At 56.2% G+C, this 20,026-nt stretch overlaps 1 protein-coding gene across 6 annotated transcripts; it reads left to right on the top strand.

Moving 5' to 3' along the window:
* The first annotated feature begins 371 nt into the window (after positions 1–371).
* LOC111185730 (zinc finger and BTB domain-containing protein 4) lies at positions 372–19,121 on the top strand. 6 transcript variants are annotated; one of them, XM_022595576.3, is made up of 5 exons: positions 4,027–4,146; positions 11,040–11,134; positions 12,344–12,413; positions 12,860–13,902; positions 14,566–19,121. In XM_022595576.3, exons 4-5 carry the CDS (start codon positions 12,869–12,871, stop codon positions 16,475–16,477), a joined length of 2,946 nt encoding a protein of 981 aa, XP_022451284.1. In that variant the 5' UTR covers positions 4,027–4,146; positions 11,040–11,134; positions 12,344–12,413; positions 12,860–12,868; the 3' UTR covers positions 16,478–19,121. The 6 variants fall into 6 exon arrangements, with proteins under 6 accessions (XP_089755982.1, XP_022451282.1, XP_022451284.1 ...); XM_089899857.1 differs by lacking the exon at positions 4,027–4,146 and adding an exon at positions 4,779–7,881; XM_089899856.1 differs by lacking the exons at positions 4,027–4,146; positions 11,040–11,134 and adding an exon at positions 372–2,173.
* The last annotated feature ends 905 nt before the right edge of the window (positions 19,122–20,026 follow it).

Below are 20,026 nucleotides of genomic sequence, written 5' to 3' on the forward strand. Positions count from 1 at the left end.
GCCCTCCCTTGCGCTACGGGGTCGACTGCGCCGGCGTGCACGGGGCGCGCGCTCGCGTCGTTGTTCCTCCCTCCCCGGCTCCCTGGCTGGGTCACCTTTTGAAATGACGAAGGGGAAGGGCATTTTTTTATCCCGCCGCCTCCCCTCGCTACTACCTCCCCCCCTGAGGTTTAAGGTTTGAAGATTCGAGGGTAAATATAGGCCGCTTTTATTCTAGTTTGGCGTGTGGTTTCATCTTCAGCCAAAGTATCTCATTAATATCACCCCCCCCACGCTGGAAAATGGTCTGTTCTGAGATTCGGTAATGAAGGAGGCGGGGCCGGTCGGATCCTCCCAAGTGGGTTCCCGAAGAGGGGGAGTATTGGGGCCGTCCTTGGTCATGAATATGCAGTAATCGCGCTGAATATGCAAGAAAGGATCAACATGGCGAGGCCAATTGCTTGTCCGGAAGTAGCTGATATCTGTCGAGCGGCCTCCTGGGACGGCTGGGCATCTCCTAGCCTCTAATGGGGCGCTGTACGGAGCTCTCGTTCTGGATCCTCGACCTGAGCCGCTCGAAGAGGTCTCAGCTCAAAGGCCTTCTCCGGAAGGACGCTGGCCACTGTCCGGGAGAGATCACGGGACCGCGACAATCCAGGAAAAGCAGATTAGCCATTGGGTGGGACACAAAAATCCTGGGGGACTCAGGGTCAATGCATCTGAACATTAGGAAATCCTACCCCTTCTAGAATATTTCAAAAATGGGGCGGGGGTGGTGGTGCGGGGATCCCAAGGGATTCTCCAATAAGAGCAGGGGGTAGGACTTCCACTGTCCTTCCAAAGCAGAGATGACACCAACTGCACAGCCACATTCAGAGTGATCCTTGTTTGATGTCAATATCACGTCACCACCCCAAGGTGGGGAGGCATAACCACGAGGAAGGGAAACCATCGCTCAGAGAAAAAAAAACACACTCCCTTCCCCCACCGCAGCTGCTTGCTCTGTTTGCCTGAAAGCCCCAGACACTCCAGCCCCAAGGCTTTTCTCTCTGCCGCTGAGGGAAAAATCCTCCCGGTGGCTCATGGCCTGCCTGCCTCAGCCACTTTGATCTGCTCCTCAGACCTCCCTTCAAGCCCCAGCCGTAGACTCCTGCTCTCCAGGCTTGTTCCAAGCCTGCTCTCCAGGCTTGTTCCAGGTCTTCCAGGCAGTCTTCTAGGCAATCCCTCTCCACTGAGTCCCCAATCCACCATTGACTCCAAGGGGTGTCACTCTCCCACACCAGTTCTTTTATAGTCACTTGTTCTCCCATGTTTGTATTCCAGTTTTTCCTTCTGTTTACCCAGTCCCCCCCCACCCCACCCCCAGGCTCTCAAGTTCGATCTCACTCCACCTGCCCTTCCCTCTCACAGCTGAGGTTCTGGGTGGTGATGTTGGCAATGCTACCCAACATGACCCCTGCCCCCATGATGTCAGAAGGTGCCACGGTCTCATAGAGCACATAATACTGTAACATCAGAGCCACCACCACCTCAGAGTGCAGGACGACACACACCAGGGCAGGGTGGGCCTTGGTGACCGCATAACTGACACACACAAAGGAGACCAGGGCGAGGATCCCCACTGCCCCCACACAGCTCCAACTCAGAGGATCATTAGGCAACACGGGGATCTGCAGCAGAAAGAGGCCTGGCACGGAGCCCACCAGCCCCACCAAGCCAAAGAGGAAGGCCACTGTCAGTAGGCAGGAGGGGAAGTCCAGGGAGCGGTACACCAGGAGGCCCAGCGACAGTGCCAGGCCACCCAGGAAAGTGAGCACATAGCCCAGGTCAGTGTAGAGGCCTGTGGTCCCCTCCTGCAGTGTCCCTAGTCCAGGTCCCACAATGATGATGAGCCCCAGGATGCTGCCCAACAAGCCACACCAGTCATAGCCACTGAGACGCTGGCTCTCGAGGCAGAGGGCAAGGAGAGCAGAGCAGACGGTGGAAGAACCTTTGTGGACGGTGGCATCATTGCCAGCGGGCACCACCTGAACCGCACTGTAGGCGCATCCAATGCTGAGGACGTTGAACAGGGCATGGAGGCAGGCCCGGCCCCGGACATCGGGAGGTCCCAAGAGGGGGTCACCACGCAGTTTCAGCAGCAGGGCAATAGGGAGGTGGAAGAGGCATCGACAGATGAGCAGCTCCAGCGAGGGTAAGTGGGAGGCCTGGTAAGCCATACGGAAGAAGGGCCCACGAAGCCAGCGGGCAGGCCCCCACCCAGCAGGGCCACGAGCAGGCCCTTGGTGACATCAGAGGGCCGGCAGCGCTGGTGCGAGGGGAGGCTGGACGGAGTGGAGGGCGGTGATGGCTGGGTGAAGTCGGGCAGGTTGAAGTAGGGGTGACAGCCAGCCTGTTAGGGAGAAAGGAGCGCGGGCATTAGGGCAGCCATAGTCCAGGGGACCGGGGGTAGGGCGAATGCCAGGCTGGGTTCTGGGACCCTGTAGGGCAGTAGAAGGGCAGGCTGTCTTGCCGAGGAACTCTTGGGAGCTAGAAAGGGCCTGAAAGATGGATGAGGTGGTACAGTGTGGGTCTGGAGCCTCTAAAGCAGGAAGCAGGGAGTGAGCAGTCCTGGAGCATCGTGTTTCTCTGGGTAAGTTGTTCCCGGGAGGAGAAGAAGAGGACCCAGGGATGCTCTGTTGGTTTGAGGAAGGGGAGGCGGCCTCAGATGCTGTGTATCTGTGTGATGTCACAGGTTCCAGGGACATCTGGGAACACCATTATGAATTTTGCTTGTGGGTGTCTAGGAAAGCTGGGAAGTTTTAGAGAAGGAGGGGGAAGGGAGCAGCCAGGAGCTACAGGGAAGGGGGCTGTGCGCCCCTGCGCCCCACACTCACCATCTTTCCCTTGGACTTCCTCCTCTCCTCCTGGCTCAGGGGCCCTGGGCCCTTCAGAGCTCCAGCCATTGTGAGCTGGTTGGAGGGGTGGCGGAGTTCTTCCCTGGAACCTCCCTGAGGTGGGGGTGGGCCGATTTTCTCAATGTTTCCAACTCTGCTTGCTTTACATTTTTGTGACTCCAAAGTCTGTCTGATTCTTTTTTTCCTCTTTTCAACTACCTCTGTGATGAGATATCTTCGGTGTTTAGTTAATTTGTTTATTTATGTCTTGCCCGATTTCAGAAAGGTTTTATGGAAAGGACCTCTGAGGGCCAGCTCCTCTTTCTCCTGAGTTTTGAATTTTTGAACACCTGGGAGGAGTCTCTGGGACTGTCCCTCTGGAGTTTCAGGAATGTGTTTCTCCTCTGTGTGCTTCCACCTGGTGGTGTTGGTGCTGTCCCAGGAGGTCCACACCAAGTCCTCTGCATTTACACAGAGTACATACATGTGGATGTTTCTGCCGGTGGGAACAAAATAGCAAGCTGCGTGTTCATCTGCGCTGGTAGCCATTTACGTGTACCTGTTCTGTAGGGCTGGGGCGTTCCCAGCTCGTGGCCTGGGGGGTCGGGGGGGTCCCTGTGCATTTCTGGAGAGGGAGTGTGTGTGTGTGTGTGTGTGTGTGTGTGTGTGTTTCTCCAGGGCTGCCCCTTTGAGTGTGCTGAGCCTGGGTCTGCGGGTCCCATTGGGCCTGATTGTGAGCCTGCCACGTTGTGTGTCTGCGGCGAGGGTGTGCGTGCTCTGGGCGGTGTGCACCACTGAGTGAAGGGCGTGCAGGGGGCGGGGGGGGGGACCCCTTCCCAGGGAGTGGGTGGTCGTGCGGCCCCGCGCCGCTGCTGCTGCAGCCAGGCCCGCGCCTAGCTCGGTGCCCACCCGTCCGGCCGCCCTGCGTGGCGCCGTTCCCTTCCCGGGATCGGTCCGGGCGCAGGCCGTCGGGCGCGCTCGCCCCGAGCCCGAGCCCGGAGCCTGGTGTCTGTGCCTGCTGCGCTGCGCCAGCCTCCTCTCGGCGGCGGCGGCGGCGGCGGCGCTGGGGGGGTACTGTTTCCGGGGGTGGGGGTGGGGGTAGGACCGGGGCGGGGGGAGCCGATGATGTCAGCAGCGGCGGCGGCGGCGGCGGCGGGGCCGGGCCGGGGCCGGGCGCTGGGGGGGCCGGGGCCGGAGCCGGAGCCGGAGCTGGAGGCGGGCGAAACCGGAGCGGCCGGTGGCGGCCACGGTGATGAGTCGGGCCTGGCGGACGCGGCGCCATCGCAGTCAGGTGGGCCCCGGGGCGAACCGGGCAGGGCCAGGGCGGACCGGAGCCAACAGCCGGGCCCCCTCCCCGCTGCCCGGTGCCGCGGGGGCCCGGGCCGCGTCCCGTGCCGCGACCGCTCCCCTTTGGGGTTGACCTGGGGGCTCAGGGGTCGGGGGCTGAATCTGGCCCCGCCTCCAGGCGCGCACGGCGCTGGGGGGGGGGCGACTAAGGGGGCCCGGGTACGGCGTCCGACCCAGCGGCGGCCGGGGGGGCGCGATCGCCTGGGGTCGTGGAAAGGGCCGCGCTCATTCCCCGCTTGAAGGGTTAATTCTGCAGCCCAGTGTCCCCCTCCTCCTGTGGGGCACGTTGGGGTGGGGCGGGGCGGGTGTGAGCCCGGGCCGGCGCTGCAAGCCGCTGGGAGGGCGATGGCGTAGGAGCCAGGCAGGGGGGTGGGGGGAGGGGTGGGCCGCCGAGTGCCCTAGAGTTGGGGTGTGCGGGGTGCGCAGGGCGAGCAGGCGACCCGGAGCCGCCGCGCCGTCGGGGCAGGGTTGTGGCTGTGAGTCCTGGAGCTTGTGTGTCTCCTCCTGTGTTGTGGGGCAAGGTAAACCTCTCCTGGTCACCACTGTTGGCTGGTGCGGCAGCCAGGGGTCCTGCAGGGCTCTCCCGGGCTATGGGGACAGAAAGCCAGACGGAGAGAGTCCAGTGTTGTGGGGCAGAATTACAAGATGTGGCCCTGTGGCTTTGGGTGACAGGTCCGCATTTGAAGCCGGGCACAGTACCGGCGGAGTTTGTTAGGTGTGGGGTTTTTATGTTTTACACCGGCGTGTGTTTTCTTGCACATATGTGTCTGGCGCTGCACATATGAACTATTTGGGAACTGTTGTTTTCTGCGTAGCTGGTGAGGGGTAAGTGCTGTGGAGGGCGCCGGAGTGCAGGGTGTTGTGTGCCCAGCTGGAGGGGGCAGTTGTGTACCCTTGAGTCTGAGTGGGAAGGTGTCAGGTCCGGTGCCGTTCATGCGGCCCTGCTGAGGTGTGGTCCAGTCTCGGAGACGATGGCCCGCTGGATGGGTTCTTGGGTGCATGTGATGATCAGGTGGCACGGGGGAGGGAGGGCGCGGGGGGTGCATGTCTAGAACTCAGGTCCCGCGGGTCCTGCAGGAAGTGAGAAGCCCCAGGGTGTGTCTCAGGTACCCATAGGGTGGCTGGCGCCAGTGTGAGGTGCCCTAGGTGGAACATGCAGGTTGTGTTTATGGGATCGAGGGGCAGCCGAGCGAGGGGAAGGTTGTGTGTTTGCGACATTCCCTACGGGATTCTTTTGTGACGTCGTTTGTGGGAGCCCATCTGTGCTGTTGGGCTGGGAAGCAAGCTGGTCAGAAAACACTTGTGGGGAGGGCGATGGCGTGACAAGGGCCGTGTGGGCCTCGGACTCCGGAGATCAGCTGCGAGCTGTGTGTGCGTGCCTGCCTCTGCGTGTTGGAGTGGCCGTGTGGGGCTGCTGTGGGGATATGTTAGAAGAAGGAGGGGAGATAAATATGGGGCAGAGCAAGGGCAGCAGGCAGGAGGCCTGGGTGTTGTCGGGCAGCCCAGCTAGTCTGTGCAGGGTCTGTGTGCTAGCCCCTTGCCGGCCCGCCCAGCGCGTCAGGGTCACCGGGTGGAGAGGCCTGGCGGCTGCGAGGAAACTCAACTTGGACAGAGCAGCTCCTTGGCCATGTTTATGTAAAGGCCGGGTGTGACTCTTGTCACTGAAATGGAAAAAAGAAACATGAAGTTTTCAGTCTCCTCCTGCTTCAACCCTCTCTCTGCCCCCTTGCAGGGATCTCTGCTATTCTGTCTCTTCTGTGATGCACACTGGGCCCCTTCTGCGACCGTGGAAGGGTCTGGGAATGGAATTTGCTCACTAGGCAGATTCCTCAGAACAGGTTTTCCTCACCTTTGGGGCCCAGGCCCTTCTGTAGATGTGTGTGTGTGTGTATGTGTGTGTGTGTGTGTGTGTGTGTGTGTTCCAAGTGTACATATCGCTGTGGTCTGCCCCTGGCCTGGCGGGGAGGGTGCATATGCACGGGGGCAGGGAGGACACTACGGCCAGGCCCCCCCCACTGCGTGGGGGCGTGCTGGCTATGTCAGGCCTGCACAACAGGTGCACCACGGCCTGGTGGAGGGCAAGGAGGCCTAGACTAGAACTGAGGAGTTCGGGCCCTACCCCTTCCTCGCTGGCACCTTCCCTAAGTGAGCCTCAGTTCCTCATCTTTAAAATGGGGCTAATCACCTGCCCTGTCCGTCTTCCAACAGGGCTGTAGGTAGGTAGCACATGGAAAACATACCTGGAAAGTAGCTACAGTCTGGGGACTATGCCTGTGCCAGTCACTGTCAGCCCTCTGCCAGCACTGAGCCCCTTCCTGGGGCTTGGTTAATAACAACAGTAAACACTTATTTAACACTGTGCACCAGGCACTGTCCTCAGTGCTTTTACGTATGGTCACTCATTTAGTCCTCCCAGCGCCGCGTGGAAGTAGGAGTTCTAAGTACCTCCCTTTTTCAAATGAGCCAGCCGAGGCCCAGAGAAGTAATTTGCCCAAAGCCACTTAGCTAGTAAGAAGTAAAGCTGGATTTGAACCCAGCCAGTCTGATTCCAGATCGTGTGCTCTTTATATGTGTCCTCTAGTGCCCTTTTGAAGCTTTCTGTGGGCCTCTCTGTGCACCACCCCCGCCAAACACACACGCACTTCTACCCAATTTCTGCAGAACTTAACACCTGCACCAGTCCATTTCAGAAGACTGGTGTGTTTAAACAGTGACTTAGGGAGTCTCAGCCTGGGAGGGAGAACCTAGCATCCACTACTGGATACTGGCCACAGGAGCACAAAATGTTGATGAAGCAGGCAAAGGAGAGATTGTTCTTGTCCTGAGGGTCAGGGAGGGCCAAGAGGGAGGTGGCATTTGAGGTAGATCTTAACATTTTGGAGGGATTTGGGGAAGAGGCTGGGGGCAAGGTTGTATTTCTAGCAGGAGAACCAGCATGGACGGGGGCATGGAGGTGTGGGACTGCTGAGGATGGAGAGCACAGCGTGTGCTTAAGGGGAGACTCATGCAACGCAAGAATAGAGAGGAAGATGGGAATTAGACACGAATGCTCGGCTGAGGAATTTGAGCTTTATTCTGGAGTGGAGGCCCGAGAAGGTTTCTGAGCCCAGGAGTGATGCCACCTGAGCTGCTTCGGGGCCGTTGATCCTCAGTGAGAGGAAGGCTGGATGGTGGAAGCTAAGACCAGAAGCAGGGGAATAGCTGGGAGGCCATGGCCTTGGACCATGAGTGTTAACAAGGTCCTGAGCTAGTTTGGGGGCCAGAGACAGGTTAGAGGGAAGGTTTCCAGAGCCATTCCCAAGCTGGGCCGCAGGGAATTCCCTGGCAGTCTAGTGGTTAGGACTCCACACTCTCACTGCTGAGGGCCCAGGTTCGATCCCTGGTCAGGAAACTAAAATCCCCTAAGCCGCACAGCATGGCCAAAAAAGAAAACAAAAAACAAAAAAAACTGGGTTGCATATTTGACCAGACTCAGTGGCTGCTGGATGTGGAGAGTGAGGGAAAGGGTGGAGTCAGATATGACACAGTTACCATTTAGCACGTGAGACCTCGCGTGGTGATTTCGGTAGCCCGCTGGCCCCGGCGGTGTGGCAGAGGGAAGGACCCTGCATCTGGGTTCACACAGGCCTGGATTTGAATTTTGACTCTGCTGCTCACGAGCTGTGTGACCTTGAGCAAGGTAAATCCCTCTGTGAGCTTCAGTTTCCTCATCTGTAAAATTGGGATAATATAAATGCCAACTTTGGGTGGCTGAGGAAACCAATAAATGAGGCAACGCATGTAAAGCCCTGGAGGTAAATCAGGCAAAGCGTGAGCACCGTGGAAGTGGTCAAGTTACGCTCGCCACCCCCAGCTCCTGGCCAAGTCAGTCCAGGACTGAGGATGGCGTCCTTCCTGAAAGTGGACACACTCCAGGACGACTTTAAGAAAGCAGGTTCATTCATTTACCCAAAATGTTTTTGATCTCCCACTATGTATCAGGCATTGTTCTAAGCACTGGAGGTAGCAGTGAACAAAGCAGACAAAAATCTCTCCCTCCCCTGGAGCGTGCAGTTAGCCATGAATGAACAGTATGTCTTACTAAATGCCAAGGAGGAAAATAAAGTAGGGGAGAGGGATAGGGAGTTTGGGGAGGCACGGGGCGGCCAGGGAGGGCCTTGGGGGAAGGTGACTTTTGAGTCAAGGCTTAAAGGAGGTGGGGCAGCAAGGCATGAGGCTACCTGAGGAAAGAACATTCCAGGCAGAGGGAACAGCAAGAGGTGGGGTGTATCTGGTGGCAGTCCTCAGATCCGCACCTCAGTCACACCTCTAAGATCACACAGCCAGTTAAGAGTAGAGAAATGGTAAAAACAAACTAAAAACCACAGAGCCATCAAACCTACCCTGAAGCCTGATTTCTGCCCCTTTTTCTTCACCACTTCCCCCCACCATTTTCCGGGACTGAGTTCCAAGATGATAATTAGAGCTAGCACTTCCTGAGCATTTGCTGCATGGCAGGCGCTCTTCTACGTACTGCCAGTCATCAGCTCGTTTATTCTTTACAACCCTATGTAGTGGGCGCTTCTCATTATCCCCACCTCATTGACAAGGAAACTGACATACAGAGAGGTTAAGTAACTTGCCCAGGGTCCCATAACTAGTGTCTTCTCCACCTCCCATAAACCCTTGCAGGGCAGTGGCCTCTGGTGGGGCAGTTGAACTCAGCAGAGCAGGGTCCAAACCCAGCTTGGTTAGCAGTGAGACCAGAGGCAAATCACCCCGTCACTACGTTCTCTCTACCTGCAAGTGAGGTGTCTAGAGTATTTAAAGCCTCAGTTTCCTCATCTGTAAAATGGGTTTGACACTAGCCCCTGCCTCACTGTGGTCCTTTTGAGTGTTGAGATAATGCAGATAAAATGCTTAGCACTGGGTTTGGCACATAATATTTTTCTCATCAATGTTAGCTCCAAGTACCATGATGATGATGGTCCTAGATGATCTCCAAGGGCCAGGCCAGCCTTGGACCTCTATGGTTCTAAAAAGCCTTGATAGGCCTTGTCCAAATATCTTGGCAGTCAGCACACAGCCACGCCTCAGTAGGCACCAAGCCCATATGGCTGTGCAGGTGGGCAGGCCTGGCCAAGGGGGTGAGTGGGGGCCAGAATCAAGCTTTGCTGTGCGTGGCCTTTTCCTCTATTTTTTTCCCCTTCCTCTAATTTTCACAAAGATCCTAGATGGGCTGGTGGCGGCCCTAGCGGGTGCTGTTCAAAGAAAAACATAACTGTTTTCCTGTACACTCAACTCATGACACTTCTGACACGAAATGTGTGGGTTTTTCTCCCCACACTGACCAGTTCTCTGACACTAGCTGGGTGTCCTACAATTCAGTTCAATTCCGATACTGTCTGCCTGGAGATAGCATCAGATCCCAGAGGTTAAGGGCTCATTCCCACAAGACTGCCCCCACTTCAGATACCAGTTTGCAAGCCCAGACCTCCTGTAGTTTTTTTTGTTTTAAAGCTTTTAGTTTTATTTTATTTTATTTTATTTTTTGGCCATGCCGCGCGGCCTGTGGGATCTTAGTTCCCCGACCAGGGATTGAACCCGTGACCCCTGCAGTGGCAGCACAGAGTCCTAACCACTGGACCGCCAGGGAAGTCCCCAGACCTCCTGTACTTCTGACTGACCATCAAGACATCGGGCTTTCTCATGACCCCATCCTCAGACTTGATAATTTGCTAGGATGGCTTATAGAACTGAGGGAAATACTTACATTTATTGGTTTATTATATAACAAAGGATATGATAATAGCCAAATGAAGAGGTACGGAGGGCGAGGTCTGGAAGGGTCCGAGTACAGGAACTTCTGTCTTCACAAAGTTGGGGTGCACTACCCTCTCGCCATGGGGATGTGTTTAGCAACCAGAAGCTCTCTGAACCCCATAGTTCAGGGACTTTTATGGAGGCCTCATCACATAGGCATGATCGATTATTACCTGAGTCTCCAGGCCCTCTTCTCTCCCCAGAGGCAGTGGGGGACTGGGGCTGAAAGTTCCAAACTTCTAATCATGGCTCTGTCTTTCTGGTGACCAGCCAGCATCCGGGATCCCACCAAGAGTCGCCTCATTAGAACAAGAGACTCTCCTATCACCCAGGAAATTCCAAGGAGTTTAGGAGCTTAATGTCAAGAACTGGGCTCAAAGACCAAATGTTAGAATAAGATTCTCCTAGCACCCCTGTTACTTGGGAAATTACAAGAGTTTTAAGAGCTCTGTGTCAGCAATGGAGACAAAGACCAAATATATTACAGTTGACCCTCGAACAGTGTGCAGGTTAGGGGCGCAGACCGTCCACGCAGTGGAAAATCCAAGTATAGCCTTACAATCGGGCCTCCGTATCCAAGGTTCCGCATCCTCGGATTCAACCAACCTCGGATCGTGTAGTGCTGTCATATTTACCATTGAAAAAAATCCACGTGTAAGTGGACCTGTGCAGTTCAAACCTATGTTGTTCAAGGGTCAACTTTATTTCTTGTTATATCACAGTATCACAGCTGTAAACATGTCCTTCATCCTGATGTGATATAATCAAGAACGCAGGCTTTTGAGCCAAACTTCCTGGGATCAGATCCCAGCCCTGCTACTAACTGGTCATATATCCTTGGGCAGCTACCTAGCATCTCCGAGCCTCAGCCTGTCACTTTAAAGTCAAGAAGCTAACTGCTACCTTTTAGGGTAGTGATGAGGAACAAATGAGGTAATGCAAGTAAAAGCATCAACTCTTGGGGGTCCCCGTTGGCTGGTGGCTGTCACAGAAGGGAGTGGGAGGCCTTGCTCTCTTTCCCCATTTTACAAACAGAACTGAACACCAGACCGCGAACGGGGCCCCTTCCCCTGGATTCCTGACCCACCTGCAATCCAGCAACTCAACTGATGGAGAGGCATTTGACCTAGGTGTGTGCCTGGCAGTCGGGGCTGTTAGAACTTTTGGATATCACCCCTGTTTACCACCCTCCTCATCCTCCAGGAGAGGGCTCAGAGCAGTCTTTCGGGAACATGAAATGGGCTGTGGAGGGAAGACATCTTAGCCCAGATAGTATGAGTAATAAATGGGAAGAGAGCGTTTTCTGGGGGGTGGAAATTGTATGAGGAACTCCTGACGCAGGACACCTCGGAGGTCATGTCTGACCCAGGGCGTGCGCAAGGGGAGGGCTCCCAGGCTTCATGGAGGGTTCATGAGAGGGGCCGAGAGCTCTGCTCTCAGGTCAAGAGTCCTGGGTCTGTGAACAGGCCCCACCTGTTATGACCAGCTCTCTGTGTCTTTGGCTAAGTTACTTTATGGCTCCGGAATTGAGATCTTCAACTGAAAAATTAGCCCCCAAAGCCGAGGCTGTGAGGTGCTTTCTGGGCAGTGACCACCACAGCTCACATCTGAGCTGCCTGCTATTCCTTTTGGATGAGCCTCCCAGCAAGAGTGAGATAGGGGTTGCATTCCGCACCCTCCCCTTTTTAAGCCAAAGTCCTAAAGCCATCAGCTGTCAGAATAAGGAGTGGGACCCAAGCTTCCTCACTTCCGGTCTGGCGGCCTTTTAGTGCCCTTCAGAGATTGGAGCAAGCTGGCACGTGTGCAAGAGTTCGTGGTCTTCAGTGGTCACCTGGCACCTAGGCCAGAAACCCCCTCTAAGATTTGATGTCAAGAGGTCCTCTCCTAATTTGAATATCTAGCAGCTTGGTCCAATGAAAAAGCTCAAACAAATCTATCTTGATATGTAAATGAGACTATTATAGTGAAAGACAACATGCAAATCTTTGATTTCCTTTGAGCCCCGAAGGTTGGGCCAAAGGGACTTGAGAGTGATCCAGCAGGCTTCCCTGGACCTACGGGATTGAACTATGCTCCTGGATTGTTTTGAGGCAAATTGGGAATATGCAAATTATCTTGTTCCTGTACTTCTGGGGGCCAGCAGCACAAGACTTTGCAATAATTTGTGTGAACTCCTAGGTCCAACTGGAGGCAGCTCAGCAAATAACCTGTCAGGCTCCCAGGAGGGTCAGGGTCTGCAGAGCAGCCTGGGCCTCGTTGGCCCTGCACACTGCACCACCCCCCACCTCCTGGGTCCCCTCCCGTCCGGTTCCCTTATTGAGGTTTCTGTTTCCCCACAGAGGGAAGAGGCCCGGCAGAAGGGACTCGCTGAGCCACCCCCGCTCTGCTCCATGTTGGCTGTGCTCTCAGGTGAGGTGGTGCGAGAGGTCTGCCCCGCGGGAGGCTGGGCCTGAGGCAGCAGGCCAGCAGAGCAGCCGTGTTGTCCAGGCCGGGGAGTCCTGAGAAATGGTCAGCAGAGGCTGTGGGGCCTCCCTCCCCCTCCCAGTGGGAGAGAGGTGTCCATTGCTTACCTCGCTAGTCTGTGGCTTGGAAGTCTTGACCCCTGACCTTCATCAAGACCTGAGGTATTCCTGGCCTCTACCAGCCCCCGATGTTTGACACACGGGCGTTGGATGCTGGCCGGACGTGGGGTGGCTAAGGTTAACCCCTCACTTCCGTGACCAGAAGTCAGTCAGCCTTCCACCCGTCTCTGGCCAACAGCCCCCAACCCCCTCCCAGCTCACCTCTGATTTTAGAGGCCCCCGCCCTCTGCCCAGCCTCTGAGATCCTCCCCTGGCCTCTTCTCCTCCGTCTAGGCTGGCGCCATGCCCCCCCCAGCAGAGGTGACAGACCCGTCCCATGCCCCCGCCGTCCTGCGCCAGCTCAATGAGCAGCGGCTCCGTGGCCTCTTCTGTGACGTCACCCTCATAGCCGGAGACACCAAGTTCCCTGCTCACCGCAGCGTCCTGGCTGCTTCTAGTCCCTTCTTCAGAGAGGCCCTGCTCGCTTCAGCCCCACTGCCCCTCCCACCAATTACTGGGGGCTCTGCCCCCAACCCTGCCTCCACCACAGCTTCTTCCTCCTCCTCCTCCTCCTCCTCTCCCCCTCCACCCTCACCTCCCGCTTCATCCCCACCCCGGGTCCTGGAGCTGCCAGGGGTCCCAGCAGCTGCCTTCTCTGATGTCCTCAATTTCATCTACAGTGCCCGGCTGGCACTACCTGGTGGTGGAGGGGACGGGGCAGCCGTGGCAGAGATCGGCGCTCTGGGGCGGCGTCTGGGCATCTCCCGCCTGCAGGGCCTGGGGGAGGGAGGTGATGCCTGGGCACCTCCTGCCCCAGCCCCCATGGCCACCTCGCAGCCTGAAGAAGACAACTTCGGGCCTGGGCCTAGGCCAGCTGGGGAGTGGGAGGGTGACAGGGCTGAGGCCCAGGCCCCTGACTCACAGCCTCCCCTGCCCCGGCGGCCCCTCCCTTGCCCCCGATGTGGGAAAAGCTTCATCCATCCCAAGCGGCTGCAGACCCATGAGGCACAGTGTCGTAGGGGGGCCAGCACTCGGGGGTCTGCAGGGCTGGGAGCCGGGGGCTCTGGCCCCAGTGGCCCTTCAGGAGTGGACGCCTCAGCCCTGCCCCCACCAGTGGGCTTCCGAGGTGGTCCCGAGCACGTGGTGAAGGTGGTGGGCGGCCACGTGCTGTACGTGTGCGCGGCCTGTGAGCGTTCCTACGTGACCCTGTCCAGCCTGAAGCGGCACAGCAATGTACACTCGTGGCGGAGGAAGTACCCCTGCCGCTACTGTGAGAAGGTGTTCGCCCTGGCTGAGTACCGTACCAAGCACGAGGTGTGGCACACCGGGGAACGCAGGTGAGTGGCCTGCACGGCCGGGGATGGTGGGGGGAGGGGTCACATGGGACCTTGTCCACTCAGGGATCACAGGGACAAGGGAGAGAATGGGCAGAGCATGGGGCCTAGAAACTCATCCTGAGACGCCTGCTCACCCACTAGCCCCTGCTCACCTGCTTTCCATCACTCACCCTTCTGCCTCCCTTCAGCCCCGTTTCCTTCCACTGATGTTTATTAGCACCTCCAGGTGTCATGTCCTGGCTTGGTGATGTGGAAGAGACCGAGGAAGAGAAAGTTGCTTCATGGGACAGGACTAGGGAGCTCAGGCATGTCCAGCAACAGCTGTAATGCACCCCTGTTCATAAGACATTTCCCCCTTCTGTCATGTGAGCTTCAGAAGAAGGCTGTGGGAGGTAGGCAAGGTGTGTGATTATTCCCAGTTCACAGACGGAACAGCTGAGGCCTGGCATCTCACAGCCAGTGGGGGGCACTGTACTGGGACTGGTGTCCTTTCTGAGGCTGGCAGGGTGAGACAAGCAGCCTTTAAGGAGGGTGAGCAAATGGCTGGGGCAGTCCAAGGTCTGAGTGGAGGCAGGAGAGGACGTGGGAAGCTGAGGCCGTAGCTTCACGGCCCCTGACTCAACTGGCTCTGGCCCTGCCCTGTTCCATGCCGTCCTGGCCCAGGTACCAGTGCATCTTCTGCTGGGAGACCTTTGTCACCTACTATAACCTGAAGACCCACCAGCGAGCCTTCCATGGCATTAGCCCGGGCCTCCTAGCCAGTGAGAAGACGCCCAATGGAGGCTATAAGCCCAAGCTCAATACCCTCAAGCTGTACCGCCTGCTCCCCATGCGGGCGGCCAAGCGGCCCTACAAGACCTACAGCCAGGGAGCCCCCGAGGCCCCCCTTTCTCCGAGCCTCAACACTCCGGCCCCTGCGGCAATGCCGGCCAGCCCACCACCCGGACCCCCACCTGCCCCAGAGCCTGGCCCCCCACCGTCTGTCATCACTTTTGCCCACCCAGCTCCCTCTGTCATTGTACATGGGGGTAGCACCAGTGGTGGAGCAGGGAGTGGGCCGGCCAGCGCAGGGGGGGCCCAAGCCGCCTCAGTCATCACTTACACTGCTCCGCCACGGCCCCCCAAAAAACGTGAGTACCCACCTCCTCCCCCTGTGCCTGCAGCTGCCCCCGCCAGCCCAGCCCCAGCCGGCAGCCCAGCCACAGCCACGGAGGAGGCCAAGGGCCGGAACCCACGGGCCACAAGGACTCTGACCTACACGGCCAAGCCAGCTGGTGGGCTTGGCGGGGGCGGGGGTCCCTCTCAGCTGCAGGCTACACCTCCACTGTGTCAGATCACTGTACGAATTGGTGAGGAGGCTATTGTCAAGCGCCGCATCTCAGAAACTGACCTGCGTCCTGGGGAGCTGAGCGGAGAGGAGATGGAGGAGAGCGAGGAGGAGGATGAAGAGGAGGACGAGGAGGAGGACGAGGAGGATGAGGAGGACGAGGAGGAGTCGAAGGCTGGCGGGGAGGACCAGCTCTGGAGGCCCTACTACTCGTACAAGCCCAAGCGCAAGGCTGGAGCCGCAGGCCCGGGCAGCAGCGGGGGCGGTGGGATGCCCAGAGGCCGCCGGCCGCCTCGCTGGAGACAGAAGCTGGAACGGAGGAGCTGGGAGGAGACCCCGGCGGCCGAGGGCCCCGCAGGGCGTGCCCGTGGCGAGCGGAGGCACCGCTGCGGGGACTGTGCCCAGACATTTGCCACCCTGAGGAAGCTGCGCAAGCACCAGGAGGCCCACGGCGGGGGCTCCCACAACTCTCGGGCTGGACGGAAGCCTTCCACCCGCTTCGCCTGCCCTCACTGCGCCAAGGTGTGCAAGACGGCAGCCGCCCTGAGCCGCCACGGGCAGAGGCATGCTGCCGAGCGGCCCGGGGGTACCCCCACGCCTGTCATTGCCTACTCCAAGGGCTGCGTTGGCACCCGAGCTGGGGACGTCAAGGAGGAGGCTCCCCAAGAGATGCAAGTCTCCTCATCCAGCGGGGAGGCGGGTGGCGGGAGCGCTGCTGCTGAGGAAGCTTCCAAAACCGCCTCACTCCAGGACCCTGTCATCTCAGGGGGGGAGGAGCCCTCAGTGGTGGCAGGAGGGGGTACCTATGCATACCCACCCGTGCAGGAATTTCCACTGGCTCTGATCGGGAGCGGCCGGGAATCTGGCAGTGGCAGGGGAAAAGCTGGGAGTGAGGGGCCAGTGGGAGCTGGGCGGGGGGACCGGATGGAGGGGATGGGGGCTGCCAAAGTCACCTTCTACCCTGAGCCCTACCCACTCGTCTATGGGCCCCAGCTTCTTGCCGCCTACCCTTACAACTTCAGCAACTTGGCCGCTCTCCCAGTTGCTCTTAACATGGTCCTACCTGATGAGAAGGGTGGGGGGGCCCTCCCCTTCCTACCAGGGGTCTTTGGCTACGCAGTCAACCCTCAAGCAGCACCCCCTACCCCCCCAACTCCACCGCCCCCAACTCTCCCTCCACCAGTCCCCCCTAAGGGAGAAGGGGAAAGGGCAGGGGTTGAAAGAACCCAGAAGGGAGATGTGGGGTGAGCTCTGGGCCCAGATCCCCCCTTTCACCAGATGCCACCCTCCCTGAACCCCTGCCACTACCAGCTCCCTGGCCTCCCTGCCCCTTGGGAGCCCCTCCACACTCTTGTGCAGGGACTTGGGGGCCTCTGGAGCTCAGGGGTCAGGCTGCTTTGTGTGAGACTGTAGTTTTCCCACCACCTGGGAAGGGATCTTTGGTGGTTCCCCTCTCAGTTCTCCTCCAGGGAATGGCCTCCGTGAGGGGCAGGGCCAGCTCCCATCCCTTCTCCAGCCCTTGGGGCAACTGAGCAATATACTTAAATGAATCTCTACTCATAGCCCCCACCAGCTCTGAATGTCTAACCCGCCCCCCTGATTCGTAAACCTAGGGGGAAACCATCTCTCTCACCTAATGTTCCCCCCTCGTTCTGAAGCTTTCTCTAAGCCCTTGCCCAGATGCTTCCCAGCACATTCCATCCTTTGTGGCCCAGGGCCTGGACCAGACCATTGTGATACCTGACACTTACTCACCTGGGAGTGTGGCTTTGGAGTCCATTCTTCCCGACGGTGGGTTTCTGTGCCCATTTCCTTCACATTAAGATGCCATCCCTTCCTTGGCTTCCATGCCTTTGGATCTTCCATATTCCTCCTTATACTCCTAGACTCTGGAGATGGCCTCTCCCATCCAGGTCAAGGAGGTGCTGGGGGGAGGGCTACCTATCTGTTCCATGGCTGAGTACTTTCCCAGCCCAGGGCAGCACCAATCTCAGCCCTACTTTGACCCTCAAATCTAGTGAGCCCCAGACTCTTCCAAGGCAAAAGAAGTAGGTAGATTGCACCTCTTCCTGCCTCTACATATGGCCTCTTCTGGGCTAAACCAGATTTGGGGGCCAGGAGGGAGGAGCTCTATATGGGATGGGGAAGGGAATCTACTTTCTCCCTGTTTTTTTCCCCGATGGTTTCTCCCAGACTAGACCAAATAGCCAGAAAAATGGATGGGGGTTGGATGGGTGGGTAAGCCCAAGATTTGCACATGACCTCCCATCCTTACCTTAACCCCCTTTTTCCCCCAGTATCACTTCCCTCACCAATCACTCCAGATGGTTTTTGGTGAACCATCCTACTCCCTTGGTGGGCTTTGGGGTATCCCCACCAACTTTCCCTGCAAAATAGCACCTTACACCCCATCTTTGACTCAGTTCCCCACACCCAAAGATCCCAGCCTAGGGATGGGGTACAGGGACCTTATAAGTCCCTAATCCCTAATTTGCACTAGTTAACCCTGGTCAGGGGTCCCTATGTTTCCTTCCAGTGGGGGAGTTGAAGAAATGTTTGCTCCTAATTCTCTTTGATAACTGGGCCTCCCCACTCTGTGATTGGATGAACATTTTCCATCCACCCACCTCCCCCCCCCAGAAAAAAAAAACCAACAGCTCACGAGGGGAGAGCCAGTTTGGGGGAGCAAATTTGAAAAATGGGAATTAGAGGAGTGCAGTTTAAAAAGGGGAAAAGTTGTCATCCAAATGGCAGCCTTTTTCTCAGCTACTGTTTTTTGGGGCCAAGATGGCTGCCCTCTCAACTGATGCTGAAAGGGCAAGATCATGGCTTTTGGAGGGAGGGGGTTTGGGGGGAGGGACAGGATCAACCTCCTGCCTCTTCTCACCCTCCCAGCATACGGAAAGGGGAGGTTTTCGACAGGCTCCCTGAATGTTAACCACGGAGGAGTGTCGCTCCTTCACTCCTCCTCTGTCTCTTTGCACTTTTCTTGGTCTTGGCCACAGTCCGAGTGAAGAGTTTCCTACTGAATGTACCATACCGAGTTCCAATTTTTAAGGGGGAGAAAAGTTTAAAACGGGGAAAAATGCAAAAAAAAAAAAAAAAATCACAAAAAAAATTCCCACAAATCTTGTTTCTGGCACTTTAGAAAAACTGCGAAAAGAAGTACATAATAAAGAATACATATATATCTACACACAAATTATATATATAAAATATATATATATATATATATATATATATATATATATATATATATATATATATATACACAGCGGAACCACAAGAGAGACTGAGGAAGGCCTTGGAGGCAGGGGGCAGATGCGATAACAGTCCCCCTATATCCTTAACCTGCACTCCTCTGAGGCAAAAAGGCACAGAGATGGAAGGGGTTGAGGATGGACCAGGGAATTTGAATTTCAGAACAGGTCAAAATTCTAAAACCATGGACATTTTGGGAGAACTGAGACTGTAGACATTTATTTTTTTGAAAATATGATTTAGGAAAATAGTTTCCAGAATTTGGTGGTTCTGGGCAACAAAGGAGATTGTGGCGAAATGGCGATTAAAATACATGTATCTGAGTTGGGGAACTTGAATATTGTGAATTTCACATGTTGGAAATTTGGGATTTTGCAATTTTGTCTTTTGAAAATTATTAAGTCTTGTCAGTTTGTGCCCTCTTTCCCCATGTTCCCTGGGCAGAAGGGTGACGGTGGAGTGGGAAGGCCACTGGTTCTGTGCCACAGCACGCAAGATTTAGAATTCTACAGACTCTAGCTCTATACGTAGTGAGGACCCAGATTTAGAGAAACTGACCAATATTTATCTCCGCATTTGTGTGTGTGTCCAACTCTCTAGGCCAATAAACCAACAAGACAAACGAACCGTGCTCCGCAGTGGGATGCCAGGTGCAATTATTGGCGTGGCTGGTGGGTCTGGCTGGACAGGGACATGCTAACCTTGTCCCACAGGGATCCCTACAAGTTGTAGTCCTAGTCTCCCTCTTAGGATAACAACTTCCAGCAATTAAGTAGGTGTGAGAGCCTGTTGACCCTAGGTACTTCACTGTAATTGCTGCAGCCACTAGGCTAAAGCTGACTTTGCTCTGACCTCCAGGCAGAAACATTAACGCAGTCCAGTTCGCAGAGCCTGCTGGGCACAAGATCTTCATCTCCCAGATGAAGCCCTTTCTCCAAACTGAAAGGAAACAGGCACAAAATGTGTGATGGCCATAAGAGACACCAACACCCTTTCTTGTTCCACTCCTGGCCTCCCACGGGCTTCAACTCCCTGTCCCTCCTCCCCTCCCCTGTATTTTGTCTAGTGTTATGCAGGCATGGGCAAGTAAAATGAGTGGTTAGGTGGGTGGGGCCTTGGAGGAATTCTGATACAAATACCTTGACCAGAGTGGGCAGCCACTAATCAGCTCTAGCAGGTTGCTGCCAACAGGGGAATCAGACCTGGTGCTACTGTAGTTCTTAAAAAGTTTCAAGAGAAGCCAGAAATCCAAATTTCTCTGTGAAATATCCACATTTTAAAAGTAGCAAACCAATTCAAATTTTAAATTCTGCTGGCCAACAACATGGGCCAAACAAAACACACCAGTTTGTAACCTCTGATGTATACTGTATAATGCTTTTGTTCTCATCTTCTCATATGATCCTCAGACTAGGGAGCAGATATTATTATTAGCTTCATTTTACAGATGGGGAAACTGAGGCACAGGGCAGTTTAGTAGCTTGTCCAAAGTTTGAGCACCAAAGCTGGAACTTGAGGTTTTTACAGTGTGCTTTT

This window comes from Delphinapterus leucas, chromosome 19, assembly GCF_059928025.1.
Source record: "Delphinapterus leucas isolate spDelLeu-1000000601 "Yukka" chromosome 19, BTC_Dleu_Yukka2, whole genome shotgun sequence".
Taxonomy (NCBI): Eukaryota; Metazoa; Chordata; class Mammalia; order Artiodactyla; family Monodontidae; genus Delphinapterus; species Delphinapterus leucas.

Bases quoted from the DNA above. Each gene is read 5' to 3' on its own strand.
- LOC111185730 (XM_089899856.1), top strand. From the start codon at position 2,055: ATGGAGGCAGGCCCGGCCCCGGACATCGGGAGGTCCCAAGAGGGGGTC. The intron at 2,174-12,343 runs GTAAGTGGGAGG...GTTTCCCCACAG, and splicing joins GATGAGCAGCTCCAGCGAGG to AGGGAAGAGGCCCGGCAGAA. The intron at 12,414-12,859 runs GTGAGGTGGTGC...TCCTCCGTCTAG, and splicing joins CATGTTGGCTGTGCTCTCAG to GCTGGCGCCATGCCCCCCCC.